Source organism: Microtus oregoni, unplaced genomic scaffold (assembly GCF_018167655.1).
Source record: "Microtus oregoni isolate MIOR12 unplaced genomic scaffold, Mior012 000024F_ref0000369, whole genome shotgun sequence".
Taxonomy (NCBI): Eukaryota; Metazoa; Chordata; class Mammalia; order Rodentia; family Cricetidae; genus Microtus; species Microtus oregoni.
Genome location: NW_024543083.1, coordinates 2365626 through 2387440, shown reverse-complemented (window position 1 = coordinate 2387440; position 21815 = coordinate 2365626). Strand labels below are relative to the sequence as shown.

General features: G+C 44.4%; 1 protein-coding gene across 3 annotated transcripts; it reads left to right on the top strand.

Annotated features, from left to right (window-relative positions):
• The first annotated feature begins 546 nt into the window (after window positions 1–546).
• Window positions 547–21809, top strand: Ppp2cb (protein phosphatase 2 catalytic subunit beta). Of its 3 annotated transcripts, none has more exons than XM_041673813.1 (7): window positions 547–1029; window positions 13501–13710; window positions 14541–14714; window positions 17295–17384; window positions 17497–17658; window positions 19075–19193; window positions 21183–21809. In XM_041673813.1, the coding sequence occupies exons 1-7, from the start codon at window positions 928–930 to the stop codon at window positions 21253–21255; spliced, it is 930 nt and encodes a 309-aa protein (XP_041529747.1). In that variant the 5' UTR covers window positions 547–927; the 3' UTR covers window positions 21256–21809. The 3 variants fall into 3 exon arrangements, with proteins under 3 accessions (XP_041529747.1, XP_041529749.1, XP_041529748.1); XM_041673815.1 differs by lacking the exon at window positions 547–1029 and adding an exon at window positions 1326–1345; XM_041673814.1 differs by lacking the exon at window positions 547–1029 and adding an exon at window positions 3458–3563.
• The last annotated feature ends 6 nt before the right edge of the window (window positions 21810–21815 follow it).

The window sequence follows — 21815 nt, the reverse complement described above, 5'->3', positions numbered from 1 at the left end:
TTTAAGAATGTTTATCTTTGGGCTGGAGAGATGGCTCAGAGGTTAAGAGCATTGCCTGCTCTTCCAAAGGTCCTGAGTTCAATTCCCAGCAACCACATGGTGGCTCAGAACCATCTGTAATGGGGTCTGGTGCCCTCTTCTGGCCTTCGAGCATAGACACAGACAGAATATTGTATACATAATAAATAAATAAATAAATAAATAAATAAATAAATAAAATTTAAAAAAAATGTTTATCTTTTTGATGCAGATAGAAAGGATCGGAGAATTTGGGCCTCACAACTAATTAGTGCTAAGAGTAGAAATTAACTCAATACGTATCTAGGACTGTGAAACATTGAGGAAAAAGCCCAAGCTTCCCAATTCCCGATGCAGAGAGGGATCCAAGGCGAGAACCGGATTCCCAGAGGGAGGAGCGGGAAGGACGCTGGCCCCGGCCCCGGGACCCCCAAGGACCGTTTCTCCGCCGAGCCGCGCGAGGGCGCTGCTCGTCTCCTCGTGCGCCGAGCCCAGCGGCGCCGCCCCCTCGCCTTTTCCCGGCGGAAATGCCGGGGCGATGACGGAAACCCGGAGGGAGGGAAGAGAAAGAGCGAGAGAGCCCGGGCCAGAGCGCGGAGAGGCCTGCGGGCGCGGCGGCGGCGGCGGCGGCAGCGGGCGGGTGCCGTCGGGCCGGAGCCTCCCCCGAGCCGCGCCGCGCTCCGCGCTCCGCGCTCCGAGCCGTGTGCCACTTCGCCGCGCCCCGGGGCGCGTGGCCGGGGCCGGGCAGGGCGGGGCGGGGCGGCAGCTCCCGGAGGCCGCGGCCCGCAGCTGCCTGCTGCGCTTAGGCGGGGCGCGGGCTGCGCGCTCCGCGGCTCGGTGGTCCCGCCGGGGGCCGGCGGCGGCGGCGGCGGGGGCGGGGGAGGCGGCGGGGACGCGCGGCACGCCGCCATGGACGACAAGGCGTTCACCAAGGAGCTGGACCAGTGGGTGGAGCAGCTGAACGAGTGTAAGCAGCTGAACGAGAACCAAGTGCGGACGCTCTGCGAGAAGGTAGGCGGCCCGCCGCGGAGGGAGGCGCGCGCGGGGAAACGGGCCCTGGCCCCGCCTGGAGTGCGGGCTGGGGACCCCGTCTCCGCCCGAGGATCAGGCAGCTGCAGCCCCCTAAAGACGCGGGCTACGCTCCTGAAAGTCGTTAACACGGCCACTTGGGGCTAGCGTGGGGTTGTTCGCGGGTGAACCGGGGGCCCCCTCGGAAAACCACGGAGTGCATGAAGCTTTTGTTTGCACCCCGGTGGGTAGGGCGGCCGGCAGACCTTTCAGCCCGGCTTCACTGTGGCGGAGGCAGGCGGTGGCTTTGGGCTTGGTGGTGAGTGGCTCTGGGGAGCGGTGATTTCTTTCTCGGGAAGAAGGCAGCAGGTGTGAGCTTGGAAGCCGTGTTTACTGGCAGAGAACTGGGACGGGTGCTATTAATAAGCTACCAACATTACAGAAAGTTACTGCCATTTTTACCGCGTGTATTCCCCCTCTCCCCCGTCCCCATAACTTGCATAACGTCCCCCTTCTTGACTGTGTTTTCGTATCTGAAATCTGTATCCGTTGATGTATTAACCGCTGGGTTTTTAGAGTCTGTATTTTTTCATTACTTTTTTTATAGTATGGACTTAAGTCGCTTCCCTGTATTTTCCTGTGAAAGAGTAAAGGAGTTAATTATTTCAAGTCACAATCTGTATATTTTTCTTAGAAATCCGGATACTACCGGAGGATTTTGTTCGTCTTATAAGCGCTCTTCTCTTAAGGGAGGGGGAGTAAATGCTCGTGATGTGTTTTTCAAGCGTTCGGTGTTGTCCAAGGCCTTTGTATATTGAGTAACTACTTAGAACAGGGAGTTTCTTCCTTCAAATAGAACCATGAAGAAAGTGGTGTCCCCCAGTGAAACGGTTTGCTTCCAGCCCCACCTCTTCCATAAGTCTTAAAATTAACCCTTTAGATGATCTCTGTCTAGCCCGAGTTAGACACTGAACTGTCCAGTTTGGAAATTGGCTGGGTCAGTCAGCCTTATTGTAGTTGTGACATCCAGAACTGAAGGTGCAAACCAAGAGGTGGCTGAGTCAGCCCAGGGCTCCCCTTTGACTTTCTAGTAATTGTAGGACTCTTCCTTGCAGAAGGCTGTCCAGCTGCTGGGCAGTATCGTGCGTGGGCCTTAACTCTTTTGGAAGCTCTCTGAATCTGTTAAAAACAAAACAAAAAACTTCCGCTTCTCAGTAAACTGGATTAGGAGTTTGAAGCACCACGTAGTGTATTAAAGCTGACATCCTAGGCTGTGAGTGAGGGTTTCCTTTGCATAGCTCCACTAATTCACGGCGGCACCCATCACGTCCTCTAACCCAGAGGATGGAGTTGCTCGTGGGAGAAACAATTGATTCACAGCCCTCTTCAGCATCTCTGGTGTGCCTGTACGTGTGTGTGCATGTGTGTGTGTGTGTTCTTTAGTCCCTAGTCCCATCTTGTCATAGGTTTAAAGACTTATTAATTTTTATGTGTCTGTGTGCTCAGTGCTGATGCGTGAGGAAGCGGAGGCATCAGATCCCCTGAAACTGGCTGGTGGCGAGCCACCCGATGTTGTGGTCCTGGGAACTAAGGGAGCTCTGGTCCTCTCTGTCAGAGCTGTCCAGGTTCTTACCTGCTGGGCCTGTCAGAGTTCATTCTGCTCCAGCGCTCTCTAGCTCCTGCTCCCTGCACACATGATGCCGCTCTGAAGCATGGATGATACTTATAAGCTGTTGGGTGGGAGCTATTAGGAGGCTCCTCATGCAGCCCTGGCAGGAAGCGAGCTTGGAGAACGCTGAGAGAATGGGAGAGGTACGCGTGTCTCGTTCCAGATGTCACTGCACTTGCTTTGGTAAAGAGAAGGTAAAGCAGATGTGGTGACAAGGCCTCTGTGATGGTCCCTCAGAGGAGAGTTTGTGTGTAGTGGCCCTAACCAATTTCACTGTTTCCTGTTGTCTTCAGCACACAAATGGCCAGGGTTCACAGCTGTGCTGGAAACAGCTTCCCGGGTGGTCCTGTGAAGTCTCCCCATCCAGAGCAGAATGCTGTGTAGAAGGATGGAAGAGAAAGGCAGACCCTATCTTAATTCCTTTTGGCTAGTTTTTTAGGGGTTTGGTTTGGTTTGGTTTTTTGAGACAGGGTTTCTCTGTGTTACAGCCTTAGCAGTCCTGGCACTAGCTCTGTAAACTAGGCTGGCCTCGAACTCAGAGATCCGCCTGCCTCTGCCTCCCAAATTCTGGGATTGAAGGCGTGCGCCACCACTGCCCAGCCTTTTTTTGTTTTTGTTTGTTTGCTTGTTTTTTTGTTTTTAATTTCTTATATAATTTTTATATACGTGCATGTGTTGTAGAATATTAGTTTAAGGTGTGTTACTTTTGTTTATGCTCTGGAACATTTAATTATGCAAAATGTAAACAAAATTCTCTTGTAGTCCAGAGGCTGGACCAGCAACTAGCTGACAGGAAGTAGTAGAGAGGAGCCAGGTGGAGAAAGAGGGCTGTGAAGAACATGAAGACTTCTTGGGAGACTCGAGCAGGGTGAGCTGCTTGCTATTCAACCTCTCTGGGAAGCAGCATTCTACCTCAACCTTTGAATCTTGAATTATTTAGCAGGATAGAGATTTAGTAAAGCTCTCTTAGTAGTTTTGAAAGAGTCAGTGCCTGAAGGAATAGGATTTCTTCAGGCCGCGACTCTCCTTGCTGCTGCTGGTACTGGAGTTGCAGTTGGCTGACTAGGACAGCAGTAGTTTAGAAGGCAAACAAATAAAAGGACAACAGTTTGGCGCGTTGGGCATCAAAATGTTGTGTGATGTTTTACTCTTGGATTTTGGGGAGGGGACGCCACCCAGCTCTCAGATAAATTGCACGCAGAGGCTTATTCTTAGTTGTGAGTGCCCAGCCTTCGCTTAGCTTGTTTCTTGCCAGCTTTTCTTAAATTATCCCGACTACCTTTTGCCTCTGGGCTTTTATCTTTCTCTGTTTTTGTATACCTTTCTTTCCTTCTTACTCCTTGACTGGCCCCTGATGTCCTCCTGTCCTCATTTTTCCTTCTGTTTATGCTCTCTGCCTGCCAGCCCCGCCTATCTTTGCTCCTGCCTCACTTCTGGCCGATCAGCTCTTTATTGGACCATCACGTGTTTTAGACAGGCACAGTAAAAGCGTCACAGTTAAACAAATGTGGCATAAACAAAAGTCACAAACCTGAAAAGTGCACAAGGGCGTCGTTAAAGAACACTGGAGAAAGTCCTCTCCTTCCAGTTTATGCGAGTTCTGGGATTGGGCATCGAGCACCTTACCTGCTGAGCTATTTCTTGGGCTATAAGAGTTATTAATTAACTTTTTATAAAGAGCGGGTCTCAGTATGTAGTCCTGGCTGCCCTGGAACTCTTGAGACCAGGCTGACCTCCTGGGTGTTGAGTTTAAAGGTGCGCGCCACCATGCTCAGCCCACCAAATTTTTTAGTAGCTTGCTTTTTAGGTTTTGTTTGCTGTAGTGCTCTGTAAGAAGTAACACTGTAAGGCGATGGTTGTCCCTAGGAATTAAAGCTGAAACAGCTGAACTGAACAGCCCTGTGTGGGTGGGTCGGGGGCGGGGTCAGTGGGTGGAAGGCTGCCCCAGAGCAAGCACAGACCAAGCATCTGCCTCCTGTCGCTGTAGCATTGTTGGTATCAGACAGTACGGCTTGTCTCTTCTCACCTAAATAGCAGCTCAGATCCTGGAGCTCACTGGAAGTCCGACTTCTCTGGGACTCCTTCCTGGACCAGCCGGGTGCGCAGCAGATTAAATCAGAAAACCTGAGGCTAGTGTAGAAATATACATGTAAATTCTAGGACTGGAGAGATGGCTCGAGTTATATTCACAACCAAAAATATAATAAAGATGTGTAAATTCTATATTGAATTGGTGGGTGTGTTTCATGACTTTGACTTCAAAGCCGTTGGCATAAGCAGGCATTTAAGATTCAAGTTCATAGTGTAGACAAGCATATACTTCTGAAGCAATATTGTGTTACCAAAGATTAGTCCTAGTACAAATGGACCTTGTGCATTGAGGTAATCGATTACTCTCTGTGATAGATACAACTTTTTTTTTTAAGTGGTTTAGGCTGGGTATAGTGGCCACACCTGTAATTCCAATGCTCTGGAGGCAGACAGAGGTGGATCTTTGTGAGTAGAGGCCAGCCTGGTCTCTATAATGAGGTCCCGGACAGCCAGACTACATGGACTGACCTTGTCCCCCAACTCGAGGGGCAGGGAGGTGATTTAAGTGCCAAAAACTCTGAGTGGCTACATAGCAAGTTCCAGAACAGCCAAGGCTACATAGTGAAATCCTGGCTCAAGAAACAAAAACAAAAGACTCAAACAAAAATACCAAACTAGTATGCTCTTTTCCTTCTTTTTTTTTTTTTTTTTCCATAGCCTGGAACTCACTACGGTTGATCTCAGACTCTCTGGGTTTGGCCTGCCTCTGCCTCCCTGGGCTCTGATGACATGTTTGAGACACTATGCTCTGTAGTAAATTTATTAAAGTTTCATGTGAACGGGGTTACTGGAGCTTGTTGGTCCATTGATAAAGTCCAAAATCTAGGGATGTAGAGAATGTTTCTGACTATACCGGAGAAAGCTGGTTCCCGTGGGATAAGCTCCAGAGTGCTGACTGAGCAGAACAGTGTTTTCTGGCCCATCTAAGCCACTCTGCCCTTAGACTGGCAGATGAAGAAATGAAACATGATATTAGCATAAACTAGTGACTAGAAAGTGGACTTTGTTAAATCAGGTGATTTCTTGACTCTATATGTGATATGTAAAATATAGGTACATTATAAACTTGTTTTCATTGAATAATTTTATATGCAGAATATAACTTTTGTTCAAATCGTCCCTTAGTTTTTTGTCGTTTGTTTAAGGTAGTGTTGCTGCTGTTTGGTTTTGAAGTACTGGGGATCAAATAGCCCATCACTGAGCCAGTTTGATGGCCTGGTAAATGAAACCAAATGCCAAAAGATAATGATACTAGAATCACAAGACATTTGCATCTATGTTAAGGTGAAATCTTAGTGTTTTGAGTAGATTTTCTTTTATGTTCTTAAGTAAATGTAATGAGATATAATCCTAGTCTAGGTTGTTGAAAGTAACCGCAATGAGGGCTGGAAAGATGGCTCAGCAGTTAGGAAAGAGCACTTGCTTCTTGCAGAAGAACGACCAGGGTCTATTCCCAAACCCATGTGTCCTTCACAACTCTGCAGCTCCAGTCCCAGGAGATCCAGTGCCCTCTTGACACCAGGCATACATGTGGTACACAGTTATGCAGGCAAAACACTCTATTTATTTATTTATTTTGCTTTTTCGAGACAGGTTTTCTCTGTGGTTTTGGAGCCTGTCCTGGAACTAGCTCTTGTAGACCAGGCTGGTCTCGAACTCACAGAGATCCGCCTGCCTCTGCCTCCCAAGTGCTGGGATTAAAGGCGTGTGCCACCACCGCCCGGCTAGGCAAAACACTCTAAACCTAAAGTAATAAATCTAAAAAACAGTTAAGTAACTTATATGAAAACACCTTTTTTTCTTGTGTTATTATTAGTGATCAGATGTTACCTTTTCCTGAACATACTTTTCAAGTCTGTTTGTACTAGCCTTAGAAAGGAGGTCTGTATAGTGTAGCTTTCCCTGTCTAGGAAGGGAAAGCTCAAGTTGGACTTGGTGTGTTCTTTCGTAATCTGTAACAGTCTCTCATCCTTGTTTTTTAATTTCCTAAAGGTTTATTTGGAGGCAGGGGTTTATTGTTATGTATGCATATACATGCTGTAGCTATGAGAAGTCAGAGAGCAACTTGCAGGAGTCAGCTCCCATCACCACAGGGTCCCTGCAGTCAGACTCCTGTTGCCTGGTGACAGGGGCCTCTGCCCGCATCTCACCAGCAGCCTGTAAATTCTTAGTGAGTGACCTTTGTAAATGTAGAAGCATACCAGGACGAGCCTGAAGTCCAGGTACTTGGGTACTGGAGAAAGAGGGAGGAGACCCCCTAAACTAATGAGAACTCTGTATCAAAAAAGCCAAAATGCATTAGTTAATTAAAGTCAGGGTTTGTTTTTTGTTTTAATAAAAGAATTTTGTAGGGGTTGAAGTGCGTAGTTCAGTAAGGTAGGTTCAATTTTGGTCAGCACTGCCCAAAATTTTTTAATCTACTACTTTTTTTGTGACAGAGGGCACAGGTCCCAGAATTATATTTCACCTCTGACTCCATCTTCAAGAGTTTAGAACATTTGAGGGCTGGATTAAGAGTTGGTCCTGCTCTTGCAAGGACCCAAGTTCAATATCCAACACGCCCGCGCACACACACAAATGAAAATAAGAGCTTTAAAAAGAATCTATTTATTTATTATGTATGCAGAATTCTCGGTATTCTGTCTGCGTGTATGCCTGCAGGGCAGAAGAGGGCACCAGATCTCATTACAGATGTGAGCCACCATGTGGTTGCTGGGAACTGAACTCAGGACCTTCAGAAGGGCAGGCAAGTGCGCTTAACCGCTGAACCATCTCTCCAGCCCTAAGAGCTTAAAAAAAAAAAAGTTTAGTAAAATAATTTAGAACATTCTCTACTTTTGATACTAGCTGTAACTTGGTGAATTCCCAAAAGGTTCAGAGATGCACAGAAAGGATCTGAGAACTCCCTGGAAGTTGTTACAGTCACAATTGTAAGTTTTTACTCTAACGGTAAAGAACACAAGATCGGACCAGTCAGGGTAGAGGAGAGATGTAGGATGGAGTTCAAGAGGGCCTGGTATTTAGAGCACTGCTTTTCTGCACTCATCCAGAGCCCTAGAGGCATTTGGTTGGCCTTTGCCTGTCAGAGCCCCAGAATAGAAGCACTGTATTTATTTTTTTAACACAAAGCACTCATACATATAAAATAATTCTTCAAAATGAAAAAAGATAGCCCTGAGGCAGGAATCCCTCATACTTAAGGTAGAGACAAGAGAATTGAAGGTCAAGACTGCAAAGGTAGCTTAGACTACCTAGTAAAACCCTCTTCCAGGGAGAGGAGAGGAGAGGAAGAGGGGGAAGAGGAGAGGACTCTTGAACAGTGCTCGCCTTCGTCCTTCAGTGCTGCACCGGGATGGCTTCGTCTTCAGAACCTCTCTCTTCATCCCTGCGGTACGGTTGCTCTTTTTCATTTCTCTCAGTTAGCTTATGTTGCCAAGTTTCTAGCTGTGTATTAGAGTCTCCAGTGGAAGCAAGTAGCATAGTCCAGTAGTTGCTTTTTTATAGATTTTATTTCTAGCTACTTTATTTTTCTTTACTTGACTTTGTATTTTTCCCTCGGTGTCATCATTGTCCACTTTTGAAATCTCCACATGCACGCATGTATGTATATGATGTGTGCATGTTCAAGTGTGTGAGTGTGGGCAGGCATGCCTAAGCCACCATGCTTGTAGAGGTCCGAGAACAGCCCCAAGTGTAGCCTCACCTCTGCCGTGTGTGAGACTGCTGCGGTTTATAGCAGGTGGGCCTGCCAGCTTTGTGGAACCCCACCTCCCATCCTGCTGTAGGAGCCTGTGGTTTCAGGGAGCATGCGCTGCAAGTCTAGCTCTCCGAGGGCTCTAGGGATCTGCACCTAGGCCCTCACATTATGCTTGAGGTGGCTAGTGGATATCCGCTTTCATGAAATGTCTTGGGAGTTCACTGCTGGAGACGAGGAGGCAGCAGTTCCACACACTGCACAGTGACTGGTGCTGGAACAGCTGTCACATTTGCCTGAAGCTGAGTACGTGGTGAGCATAGCTGCTCTTGGAAAACACAGTGATGAGTCGCTCAATGACCATTCGCAGGCTTTAAAAGAAGTGATATCATTTGTCATTAACAGTGATAAAATAGTAATTGTTCACATGATTTACAGACAAGCAGTAAAAACGTATTTGAATTGCTCACAAAATATTGCTGGGCCTGGGAGATAGTTCGGTGGGCACAGTACTTGCCATGAGGACCTACCTGAGTTTAGACTCCTAATACCCAGGTAAAAAGCCAGACATGGGGAGCTGGAGACAGACTCCTAGGGCTTGCCTGGCTAGCCAGCCTAGCTTGATAGGTGGGCTCTAGTTCAGTGAGAGACCTTGTCTGAAAAACCACAGAGTACACCTGATGCCAATCTCTGGCCTCCACACCCACTCTATTGTGTAGTTTACACGCACGTGTACCAAGTATGTCTATAGTGTGCGTGCCACTGAATGTGTGCCACAGTGTTGGGGAGTTGGCTCTCTTACCGTGTGGTGCAGGAGTAGCGCTCAGGTCGTCAGGCTGGTAGCACGCACTTTTACCCACTGGCCTGGTAACCGACATTCCCACCATGTTGTTGAAGGCCTGATGTTAACCTTGGATGTGGAAATGACATATGTTAGGATTGTGCTCAGTGAGCCAGACCTTCACACAGACGCAGGTAGATCTTTTGAGTCTGAGGCCAGCCTGGGCTACAGATAGAGCTCCAGAACACAGAAACCCTGTCTCAAAAAACAACAACAACAAAATAGAAAAGAATTAGGTCAAATGAGAAGGAGTGCTTACATTTGAGAAAAGTAATCCAGTAGGACCAAGGATTGCGGTTTTCTGGTCTTACCAGTTGCAGCAGTGTTTCACAGTTAGTTTCAGAAAGTTTTCCTCAAGTTTTAAAAATCGAGATGTAATAGTGAATGTATAAAAGTTACCTCTTCCAGATGTTCAGTTTAGTTTCAAGGTGTCTTTATTAGTACGCCGTCAGTAGTAGTTTGCATTCCCTATAATGGCTGAACGTAAATCCATTGTGTGGATATAGCAGGGTGGTCACTTACGTGGTTGAAAGTTGGTTTAAAGTTTTAAGTGTTGGGGGCTGGAGAGATGGCTCAGTGGTTAAGAGCATTGCCTGCTCTTCCAAAGGTCCTGAGTTCAATTCCCAGCAACCACATGGTGGCTCACAACCATCTGTAATGAGGTCTGGTGCCTTCTTCTGGCCTGCAGACATATACACAGACAGAATATTGTATACATAACAAATAAATAAATATTTAAAAAAAAAAGTTTTAAGTGTTACATTTTTCACACACTTGGTAGGACACATATATACCTCTGCTTCCAGAAGGTTGAGCCAGGTAGATTGTGAGTTTATAGTCAGTCTGGATACATGGTGAAACAGTGTCTCAACAGAAGCAGAAAAGGTAGTATTTTCAGGTTAAACAAAAAAAAAAAAGGAAAGAGGTTCATAACTTGCTTTTTTTTTTTTTTTTTTTTGTTTTTCGAGACAGGGTTTCTCTGCGGTTTTGGAGCCTGTCCTGGAACTAGCTCTTGTAGACCAGGCTGGTCTCGAACTCACAGAGATCTGCCTGCCTCTGCCTCCCAAGTGCTGGGATTAAAGGCGTGCGCCACCACAGCCCTGCTTGCTTGCTTTTTTTTTTTTTTTTAGAAATGTCAGCCGGGCAGCGGTGGCGCACGCCTTTAATCCCAGCACTCAGGAAGTGAGGCAAGCGGATCTCTGTGAGTTCGAGGCCAGCCTGGTCTACAAGAGCTAGTTCCAGGACAAGCTCCAAAGCTACAGAGAAAACCTGTCTCGAAAAACCAAATTAAAAAAAAAGAGAGAGAGAAAGAAAGAAAGAAAGAAAGAAAAGTCACCCAAGGGCTGGAGAGGTCACTTAGCAGTTAAGAGCAGAGCCTGTTCTACTAGAAGACCTAGGTTCAAGTCCAGCACCTATCTGTAGCTCCAGTTCAGGGAATCCAGTGCCCGCTTTTGCTCTCCTCAAGCACCAGACACCTGCGGGCATACATGCAGCAGAACAACCCTGCACAGTACAGACTAGTAACTTCTTTATAAGTCAGACCTGGGAGGTGTATGAGAAAGACAGCATGCTTTTTACTTTGGACACCTGCTTCTCTGGCAACTATTGGTGACTTTCCTCATTTGTTTGTGAGTGAAGATCTCACAAGGTAGCTGAGGCAGGCCTAAAACTCACTATGCAAGCTGGGCTGGTCTTGTTCCTCATCCCCACCACAGTCTTGTGACTGTTAGGAATGTGGGCATGTACAGCCATGCCTTGCTATGAACATATCTGTTTGTGATATTTTAAGCCTTGGTCTCTGTCTGTATGGAGTGGAGTTTGTGGAGATTTGTTTACTTTACATCAGGACCAGAAGTTTAACATCTAACAACGTTTTGTATTTATCTTGATCTGTGTACACATCCATAACTTGCTTTTTAAGAGCATAAGATTTTATTCATAGTATGCCTTCAAAACTTAATGTTGCTTGGCATATAGATGCTTGTGTTGTTAAACTCAAAGGGTTAATTCCCTCTTTTTAAAGGCGAGAAGGGTTGGGCCAGAGCTGAAATGGTAGTGGCTACCCAGCCTGCACCTGGCCCTAGGTTCAGTCTCCAGAACCTCATGATGAAGGCAGAGGCATCAGAAGTGTAAGGTTATATTCTCAACTATACAGTGAGTTGGAAGCTAGCCTGTCTTTTAGTAAAAACCAGTCCCCAAGAAGAAGAAATGGTAAGTCATTTGGTTAAGCCTACTAACGGTGAAGAAAGAGAGGCGCCATGCTTACATACCTACGAAGTTTTCAGCTGGGCTGGGTTGGGCTGATCTTGCTGTGTAGCCAAGGCTCCAGATCCTGCTGCTGCAGCCTCCTGAGTGCTGGGGTATGCAGGCATGTGCTACCATGCTTGGCAGCCTTGTAGAATTTTTTTAAATGATTTTTTAGATTTTATTTTTATGTGTATGAGGGTTGCGCCTATGCATATGTCTATGTACTGTGTGTGCTATATATGCATGTTTATTACTGCGTGGCGCTGAGAAACCTGACAGCATCCTCAAGGCCTGTAGGCACACACGTTCACACACACTCACATGGACAAAAGGGAATAGAAATAGATTCTTACACAGAGTAAAGAACTTCCTTGACAAAGACCACTCCTAAAACCTCAAGTCTCCTGACCAAGCACTCGGGAGGGTGAGGCAGAAACATCTCAGTCAAGTCGTAGCCAGCGTGGACTACTCGGTTCATCATTTTAAAGTGGGAGTTAACTAGGAAAGGGTCTCCAGACTAAGAGGAAAGACCGTAGAAGTACACCCTGAGTGAGCGCTCTGTTCGCATGCACTCAGTAGATTCGTGAAGGAAGAGGCGCAGTGTCTATGGAAAATCCAGGAGTTTGCAAGTACTGAACTAGATCTAAATAGTAGCAAAATTAACATTAAATGTGTGTTCGAGCTTAATGAGATACTAAGAAATACTGGCTGGGGTGCAGCTCATTAGGAGGTTAAGTACTTTTTAGTGTATGTGAGGCTTTGGGTTGGATCTTTAGCAACAAACACAGGAAAGGAACTTAAAGCATGGAAGTTTTAGACTCAGATTTTTTAAAATCCTAGGATTGTGTCAACTAAAAATTACCATTGATTCTAGCCTTACATTGCTTGAATGATTAGGCTATGTTATGTTTTATATGTATATATATATATGTGTGTATATATGTATGTATATTTCATATATATGTTATATTTTACCATAGAAACAAGAGATGCTGATGTACAAGGTTGCTGTGGGCAGAATTCAACATACTGTTTTACACAGCTTTTTTTTTTTAAAGATGTATTTATTTATTTATTATGTACACAGTGTTCAGCCTCCATGTATGCCTGCAGGCCAGAAGAGGGCACCAGATCTCATTACAGATGGCTGTGAGCCACCATGTGGGTTGCTGGGAATTGAACTCAGGACCTCTGGAAGAGCAGCCAGTGCTCTTAACCTCTGAGCCATCTCTCCAGCCCTTTACACAGCTTTTTAAAGTCACAGGAATACCCTAACAAAAAAGTACATAAATGGTTACTTATGTTTATATTACATCTATAGTACATATAAAATTGCCTATGCTATATATACTTCTTATACATCTGGTCACACAATAGATTTGATTTTTATTACAGCATCATCGCAGAACCTAAGTAACAAGTTAATATGTTGGGGCAGCCCTGACACTGGGCTGACAGTGGGAACATCTCAGAACCACTGTTGTCCTTGCAGCATGTGGTTGGCCATGACGTCACTAGGGCGGTCCATGACTAGATCTAGCAGTAGCAGCTCAGATCAGTAGAAACAGTCATGAAACTTGGGGTAATGAATATGAATAAGTGTGAGGCTGTGTTTGTCATAGGAAGAAACGGTCTTTTGTTTAGTTTGTGGGGGTGGCTTGTTGGTTTTTCAGAGACAGGCTTTCTCTGTGTAATAGCCTTGGGTATCCTGGAACTCACTTTGTAGACCAGTGGCCTCAAACTCAGCAATTGCCCGCCTCTGCCTCCCGAGTGCTGAGATTAAAGGTGTGCGCCGCCACCACCTGGTGGGTTATTCTATTTTATAAGGCATACTTCCAAGTGGTTTTCTCCAGATTTTCTTTCAGTATAGGTAAAAATACTGTTAACTGTGTAACTGAATCTTTTTCATTGTCGGTTTTCCTTTTGCAACAGGCTAAGGAAATTTTAACAAAAGAATCAAATGTACAAGAGGTCCGCTGTCCTGTTACTGTCTGTGGAGACGTGCATGGCCAGTTCCATGACCTTATGGAACTCTTCAGGATTGGTGGGAAGTCACCAGATACAAACTATCTATTCATGGGTGACTACGTAGACAGAGGTTATTATTCTGTGGAGACTGTGACTCTGCTTGTAGCATTAAAGGTATGATTGATGAAAATGGGTAAGGGGAGGTTTAAATTGGGCCAAGGGTAAGAATGTTAGGCATGTATTGTCATTTAATTTCTGATCTGCTCAGCTTAAGTAATAGTTGGCTTTACATCTTTTAAAGGGAGATAAAAATCAATGCATTAAACTTGATGACTTCTATTAAATGTATAACTCATTTGGGTTGTCCATAATTGAATTCTATGAATTATGTTTGATTTAATCCCTTACTGGCCTTCCTATGGAATCATTAAGCAAGTCTGTATGTGATTCATGCCATTGTTCCTTGACTTCCTGTTTCTACTGCCCTGCACTCAGCACCTCCGTCTCCCTCATTCACCCTGCTCTTCTGCCAGATGCAGTTTACTCATTTAGCATGTGTGTTCTAGCTTGTGACTTCCACATCCCCAGGGTCTTCCTCAAGGCCTCACTTACAGTCTGTCGCTCTGAACTGACGTGCACTGTTGATAACACAGACTGCTCACCTCAGAGGATGTCTGTCCATTGCTCTAGACTCTCGAGTGCTTTCTTTATCCCATTTCCCCACAAGATTACACTAGCTACTTCTCCTCATACTCCTGCCCAGGTTCAACAAATGCTTGGGATTTTTGGACTTCAGAAAATTTATATATTCATAATGAGATGTCTGGAGTAGGGGACCCAAACCTAAGTATAAATGCACTTGGTTCATATATATCTTACATACCTGTCCTTAAATTTGGCAGTTAATTTACAAATGGACAGGAGAACTATTTAAGGAAATGAATTTGAGGTTAAAACTAATTTAATACTGCTAAGAAATGATTGTACACGGGTTTCTTTTCCAGGTGCGCTATCCAGAGCGCATTACAATATTGCGAGGAAATCATGAAAGCCGACAGATCACCCAAGTGTATGGCTTTTATGATGAATGTCTGCGAAAGTATGGGAATGCCAACGTGTGGAAATACTTTACAGATCTCTTCGACTATCTTCCACTTACAGCTTTAGTGGATGGACAGGTGTGTGTGTGTCTGACTGTCTTACAGAAGGAGGTTAAACATGGGGAAGTACTATTAGGCACTCAGGATCTGTATTTACAAGCTATGTAAAAGTTTCTGGCTTTCTTGTTTGTTTGTTTATACAGTGCTGGGGGTTGAACCTGGGGTCTGGAGTCTAGTGCATGCTAGGCAAGTGCCCTGACACTGAAACACAGCCCTGTGGTTTGGTTAGTCTGATTTCTTTGGGGTGGGGGTATGCGTGTTTTGGAGGCATCTCACAAAGCTACCGAGGCTCACTGTGCCCAACACAGCTTGATACAGTAATTCTCTTGCCTTGGGCTCCCAAGTTGCTGGAACACCAGGCCCTGCTTTCCCTGGCCCAAAAGTCTTCTGGCCAGTGTGAGGATAGCATAGATAAATGCCTAAGTTTCTGGGTGTGTATAGTAATGAGTCACACGAGATGTATTTGGAAATTGTGTCCATATTACACTGTTTCCTGGTTATCGTTAGCAACTTCTCATTCCCATGTTATTTTCATAGTAACTACAAGTATCATATTGTGTATCTTATTTATCAAAGGGTACTTACTCTGTTTCCACCATAGTAAGTACTGAAGCATACATAAGACATTAGACAGGTTTCCCATTTCAATGTTTAGAGGATTCATGGCGAGCTGATTCAGATCCAGATATAGAACATACAGTAAGACAATGCAGTGTTTAAATGATAGAAACCCAGTGTCCTGGAAGGTGTAATAGATACTTTTTGGCTTGCTGGCTTGAATATAATTTGATTATAACAGTCTACATTTTCCCAGCCATGATTTTGGATACTGCAATAATTAAAATGACAATACTTGCCTTGCTAACGTCAATGAAAGTGTGAATTTATAAGGTGTTAGATTTTAATTAAAATTTAATTGTTTTTGTTTGTTGTTTTGTTTTTTATTTTTGTTTGTTTTTCAAGACAGGGTTTCTCTGTGTAACTTTGGTGCCTGTCCTGGAACTCGCTCTGTAGACTAGGCTGACCACGAACTCACAGAGATCCACCTGCCTCTGCCTCCCAAGTGCTGGGATTAAAGGCATGCAACATCACTACCCGGCTAAAATTTAAATTTTTCAAGCAATAGTCTTTATTAGCCTTAAAGTAATAAACAAGCTATTTTAGATAGTAGTAGCGATAGTGTATCTGGTTTTGAAACTTCATGCATACAATGTTAGAACTCTTAATAAATTTCGTACACCAACCAGCAGTTCCCAAACTCAGTCTTTGCTGTTTTAAAGTATTATAAGAAACAAAACACCCAGCACATACACACCATTATGACAGGTTATCATTTATGAAGTGTTATCTGGAGGACATGAGCTCCTCAGAAATGAAGTAGATAACCAAGCAGGCTCACAGAGTCCTGGAAGGAAGCAGCTTGTAAACCAAGAGAGAGGGCTGGATGCCGTGTGTAGGGCTGGGTGCAGCGTGTAGACCTAGAACCCTAGCGTCTAGGGCTTCAAGCAGAACTGATGACTTTTAAGCCAGCCTGGGCTACATACATAGCATGACCCTGTCAGTTAATAAATGAGAAACTGTTACTAAAATTGTCATTATTCTCTTTGATTCAGTCTTCAGAGGATAGTCCTGAGAAAAGTTTTTTAAAAACACTTGTCCTTTTATGTCAGAAGTCCTAGAAGTGCACTGCCTATAGTCAAGGAACTGAAGAAAGACCACAGGGAGGCCCAGTGGGTAAACATTTTCTTCTTAATTTATAAACAGATAAAGTACTTGTTTTGCAAACACGAAGACTAGAGTTCAGATCCCAGCACCCATGGGGCACAGTGCCCACCTGTGATCCCTCACCCTGGGATGAGATTCCCAAGGCAAGCTAGCTACGTAGCCAACTAAGCAGGCCTCAAGACCTGCCACAGTCATGGAGAGTGATAAAGAAAGACATCCGGTACCAACCCTAGGCCTTACATATATGTGTGCACACACCCACTCATCTGTAGACCTGCATATCCATGCGTACTACATACAGTTAACAGGAATAGTGGGCAGGAAAGCTGGCTCAATATATAGCGTGCAAGGAGAGAACAGACTCCCAAAGGTTGTCCCCTCTATTAGATGTGCCCCACACACATAAAAAGGAATTGAAGATGATAAACTGTATAGAAAATAACCTGCAAATGTGGTGATGTACTCAGTCTCAGGAAAACTAAAAACCTATTGTAATCAATAACAGGAATCAGTAAGGCGTGATGTCTGAATCAAACAGAATTTTATAATCAGGAGTACATGACAGAACCCAGTGACAGGTGATGAGGGTGAGGATCCTACTTAGCAGCAGCACTGAATAAAGCTGGGGTGAGGCAGCTGAACTGGAGCAGTAGTAGAGCCTGCAGAAGGCCCTCAGAGCCCTGGTACCACGAGGGGAGAAAAGGAAACCCCCACTCACAGTACTGTTGAGGCTGTTGCTGGTGGTCTGAGTCTACTTTGCGCTGTAATTGACAAGTTTTTCAGTTAATGCTATTTTGGGGGGCAGCAGGAGCGGACGGGGGAGCTGTCAGGGCTAACACAGCCACTACTTACTCCTCATTAATTTATAAACAGATATTCTGCCTCCATGGTGGCCTGTCTCCATCCATAGATACACTGGATCATATAAGAGCCCTGGATCGTTTACAAGAAGTTCCACATGAGGTAAATTTGGTGGTGGTTTTGTTTTGATTTTAACAAGATAATGTAATTACATGTGATAAAGCTAAACATAACTGTTAATAATTCATAATGCGTATCTGTTCTCCTTGACCAGGGCCCAATGTGTGATCTCTTATGGTCAGATCCAGATGACCGTGGTGGATGGGGCATTTCACCACGTGGTGCTGGCTATACCTTTGGACAAGATATTTCTGAAACATTTAACCACGCCAACGGTCTCACACTGGTGTCTCGCGCTCACCAGCTTGTAATGGAAGTATGTACTTTCCTGCAGAATGCCTTTATCTCATGGTTCTGTGCATTTGTAATGAGGCCTAAGTATCTTTCTCATTTTTTCTCCTCTCTCCCCACTCTTGATTTGACTAGCTCCTTACCCCAAATCTCCATGTCTGTTCTGCTAAAGCCATTTTCTGTTGTAACCCGTATTTCAGTCAGAATGTCTCCATTGGTTTCAGAATGTTTCCTGCCTAAATACTTGACAGATTGTAACAAAGTTTAATTTTTACAGTGTGTATAACAATCCAGGTTACAAGTGGAAGTAATTCTTCAGATTTTCTTTATGTGTTCTTGATGTTTGGAAGTGACCAAAGTTTTGTTTTATAAGAAATGGTTTTCTAAATCTGGGCATGGTGGATGCTTGTAGTCCCAATATTTAGGAGGCCAAAGCAGAGGGGGTCATGAGTTTCAGGCCTGTGTAGGCTGTATAAGAAGACACCCTTAAATAACCCCTTGGTAGGGGCTGGAGAGAGAGAGAGATGGTTCAGCAGATAAGAGCACACTCTTCTCTTCTAGAGAATCCTCGGTGGAGACTTGACAGGTGTTCCTTAGGACTGTGGATTTAGTACATGCATGCTTGAGATGCATACTGCAGAGTGATGCATCCTTGGTGCATTGCATCAAGGAGGTTTAAAATCTGTCCCCTGCTGGTCCTAATAACTGATCACTGAGTTGAGGCAGCACCTGCCGCAGCTTGAGTTGTAGTATTGTCACTACTGACAGAACAAAAGAGAACATACATGATCCCTCTAAACCAGCAAGGAATGGCCAGCCCAGAACAGGCAAGGAGCAGTGTCCATGTAGTGATATTAAACCTCATTATTATAGCATCATGTATGTCATGGTGACTGGATGATGTATTTTTTTTAAAGTAATGACTTTTACTTTGCTAAAAGACTTTTACTTTCCTAAAAGTTGGAGACTAGGAAATTTGAAGATAATCAAATTTCAGTTGTGATGTGATGTGAGAGGCTTTGGTGCAGGTAATTGTTAGAGATTAGCGAGGCCATTACTAATGATTGGCTCAGCTCTTCAGAAGCTTACTTTAAGTTGTTCAAGATTTATGTAGCAGACTTTGTAAGCCAGGTAGTTTCTGTCATATCTAAGCACTTGGAAAGCTAGGGCAGATGTAAGTTTGAGACTACTGTGACCTATTAAACAGCAAAATTCTCTCTCTCTCTCTCTCTCTCTCTCTCTCTCTCTCTCACACACACACACACACACACATACACACACATCTGAAGTGTAGGTTAAGAAAAGTTCCAGTATTCTGAGCAGGTATATAAACTGTCAGATCATAGAAGGTAACTTGACTACATAGCCACAGAAGTACTTGTGTGTTGTTGTGTCAAGCTTGAATTCTGTAATGAAACATTGACCTTTCTCACTGTTGCAGGGTTATAATTGGTGCCATGATCGGAATGTGGTTACCATTTTTAGTGCGCCCAATTACTGCTACCGCTGTGGAAATCAGGCTGCTATCATGGAATTAGATGACACTTTAAAATATTCTTTGTAAGTAACTATACATTTTAATTGTGTATAATTACTTTTAGAAGGAAAAAGGAACTATTGAAAACAGTTGGGGGGGGGGCTGGAGAGCTGGCTCAGCAGCTCAGAGCTCTTGCTACAGTCACGAGGACTGGAATTCAGATCCCACAGATACCTTTAACTCCAGTTCCAAGGGATCCAACAGCCTCTCCTGGCCTCTCTAGATACATACACACATCTACACACACTGGGTCATACACACACATGCACGCATGAATAAAAATATCTTTTTAGAATGAAAAACATTGAAGAGTTCTGTTTATGAGATGATTGAACAAAGATTTTTTTCTCTTTGTGTGTAAACCCTCTTCTCCAAACATTTAATGTGATGAATTATTTCCTTCTGTTGTGCTCGGCACACAGTCATGGCCTCACACATACCAGTTCATTGCTGCGCTACTGAACTATATCCCAGCCCAGAAAAATAATTTGTAATTATTTAAAATTTGGTGAAAATTTCCCAAGAGTGTACAGGTAATGGAAAAACATTTAACCTTAAGAGAACCTTAAGCCAGGCATGGTAGAGTACATATTTAATTCTAGCACACAGGAAGCAAGAGTTTGAGACCAGTCTGGTCTAAGCTGTGAATTCTAGGACAGCCAGGACTACATACAGATACCTTGTCTCAGAAAAACACATTAACACCCAGACAAACAGAAACCTGTCTGTCATAACTACTGGAGGCTTGCATCCTTCCCCTACTCCCACGACTCTTACAGAGACTACTCCAGGGTCAGAAGGGATGACTAGGTGGTTAGGAGCACAGGCTGCCCTTCAGAAGACGCAAATTTAAGTCCCAGCACCTACATGGCAGCTCACGGCCATCTGTAATTCCAGTTCCAAGGGACCCCTCCTTTGACGTCTTTGAGCACTGGCACTCATAGCACGAAATTAAAGATGACTTATTTTAAAAGTTTAAAAACTACGAGGTGATGTGGCTCCATTGGCCCCTGGGTTCAAGCCCAGGACTATATAAACTGGCCATGGTGATACAGCTCTGTAATCCCAGTCTCAGGAGATGGAAGCAGACCAGTCAGAGTTCAGGCCAACCTGGGATACATGAGACCTTGTTTCAAAAAACTTTTTGTGACTAAATAAAACATTTGCTCCACATGATGACACCTGCTTGCCTGTGATCCCGGTGCTTAGAAAGTAGAGGCACAGATCAGAAGGTCAGAATGAACCGTTACTGTTGAGTTTGGGGCCATTCCAGGCTACATGAGATCTGGTCTCAACCACAGCACCAAAAATCGAAAATAAATACTTACCTTGACAGTTGTGAAGTCTGTGTGCATGCCTGAGGTTACATCCTCTCAGGACTGCTTGGAGAAGGAAAATTCAAATGGGATTGATCCCAAGACCACAGAGTTGGTTCAAAATATGAAAATGGACTCCCCCCCCAAAAAAAAATAGGAAAAGGAACTGGTAATTTTTTTTTTTTTTCATTTTTCGAGACAGGGTTTCTCTGTGGTTTTGGAGCCTGTCCTGGAACTAGCTCTTGTAGACCAGGCTGGTCTCGAACTCACAGAGATCCGCCTGCCTCTGCCTCCCAAGTGCTGGGATTAAAGGCGTGTGCCACCACTGCCCGGCAAGGAACTGGTAATTTTAACAGACAGAAAAGGCACTTGATAAAATTTAGTGTTCTTTTGACTAAAATCAGCAAACCTCACAGAAGGAAACTTGCTGTGCCTGAAGACAGGTGTAAATACCCTGATTCAGCATCGTGACGGCGAGAAACAGCACTGATCCTAGGCCCTTCAACTGATAATGGCGTCACAAGGCTTTTCTGCCAGGCACTAACAGCCACTAAGTGTCACCAGAGCTCTGTAAAGTGACACACTCAGGGTCATTGCAGCCACACGGAGTGCAGTGATAGCAGAAGGGTGCAGGAAGGATGGCTTTGTCCACTCAGTGTCTCCTGGCTTACCTGCTGACTCACTTTCTCTGTTTAGTCTTCAGTTTGACCCAGCACCTCGTCGTGGAGAGCCTCATGTGACCCGGCGTACCCCAGACTACTTCCTATAAATTCCTCCCCAGGACCTTTCTTTGTATGTGGAAGTATACCTGGCTTTTTAAAATATATATATACATATATATATATTTAAAAACAATAGTTATCTATGTGTTTCTGTAACAAATTGTGGTATGTCTTGACATTAAACTACATCATGGACCAAATGTGCCATACATACTAATGATGAGCGTTTAGCACAATTTGTTCTAGATCAGTCTGCCTGCTGTGTCCTAGGAAGCATTCTTTTTGGCTGGTTAAACAAAAAGGGTCACTGACTGCTTCATCTCCTTTGCACTTGGAAATTTAGTTACATTGTTTAACTGGCATGGATTAATAGAGTCAGAGTTTTATTTTTAAGATTTCACAAGCTGACTTCCACTTAATTCATTACCCTTTATTTTATTGAAATGTCTACTAACTGAAGAAGAGATTCTTGGGAGTATGTTGTCATTTAAACTAAATTACTGTTTGATGTTGATCGGCATTGTTTCTGTGTATTTGTCCTGACAGTGCTTGCATCCTATTTGGTGGACTAAACAAATAAACTTTCCAATTTAAACAAAAACATTAA

What these genes read in the sequence shown, in the direction of transcription:
- Ppp2cb (XM_041673813.1), top strand. Translation starts at nt 928, where the DNA reads ATGGACGACAAGGCGTTCACCAAGGAGCTGGACCAGTGGGTGGAGCAG. An exon ending in CAGCTTTAGTGGATGGACAG is followed by an intron (nt 14,715 to 17,294) that starts GTGTGTGTGTGT and finishes ATTTATAAACAG; the next exon opens with ATATTCTGCCTCCATGGTGG. An exon ending in CTCACCAGCTTGTAATGGAA is followed by an intron (nt 17,659 to 19,074) that starts GTATGTACTTTC and finishes TCACTGTTGCAG; the next exon opens with GGTTATAATTGGTGCCATGA.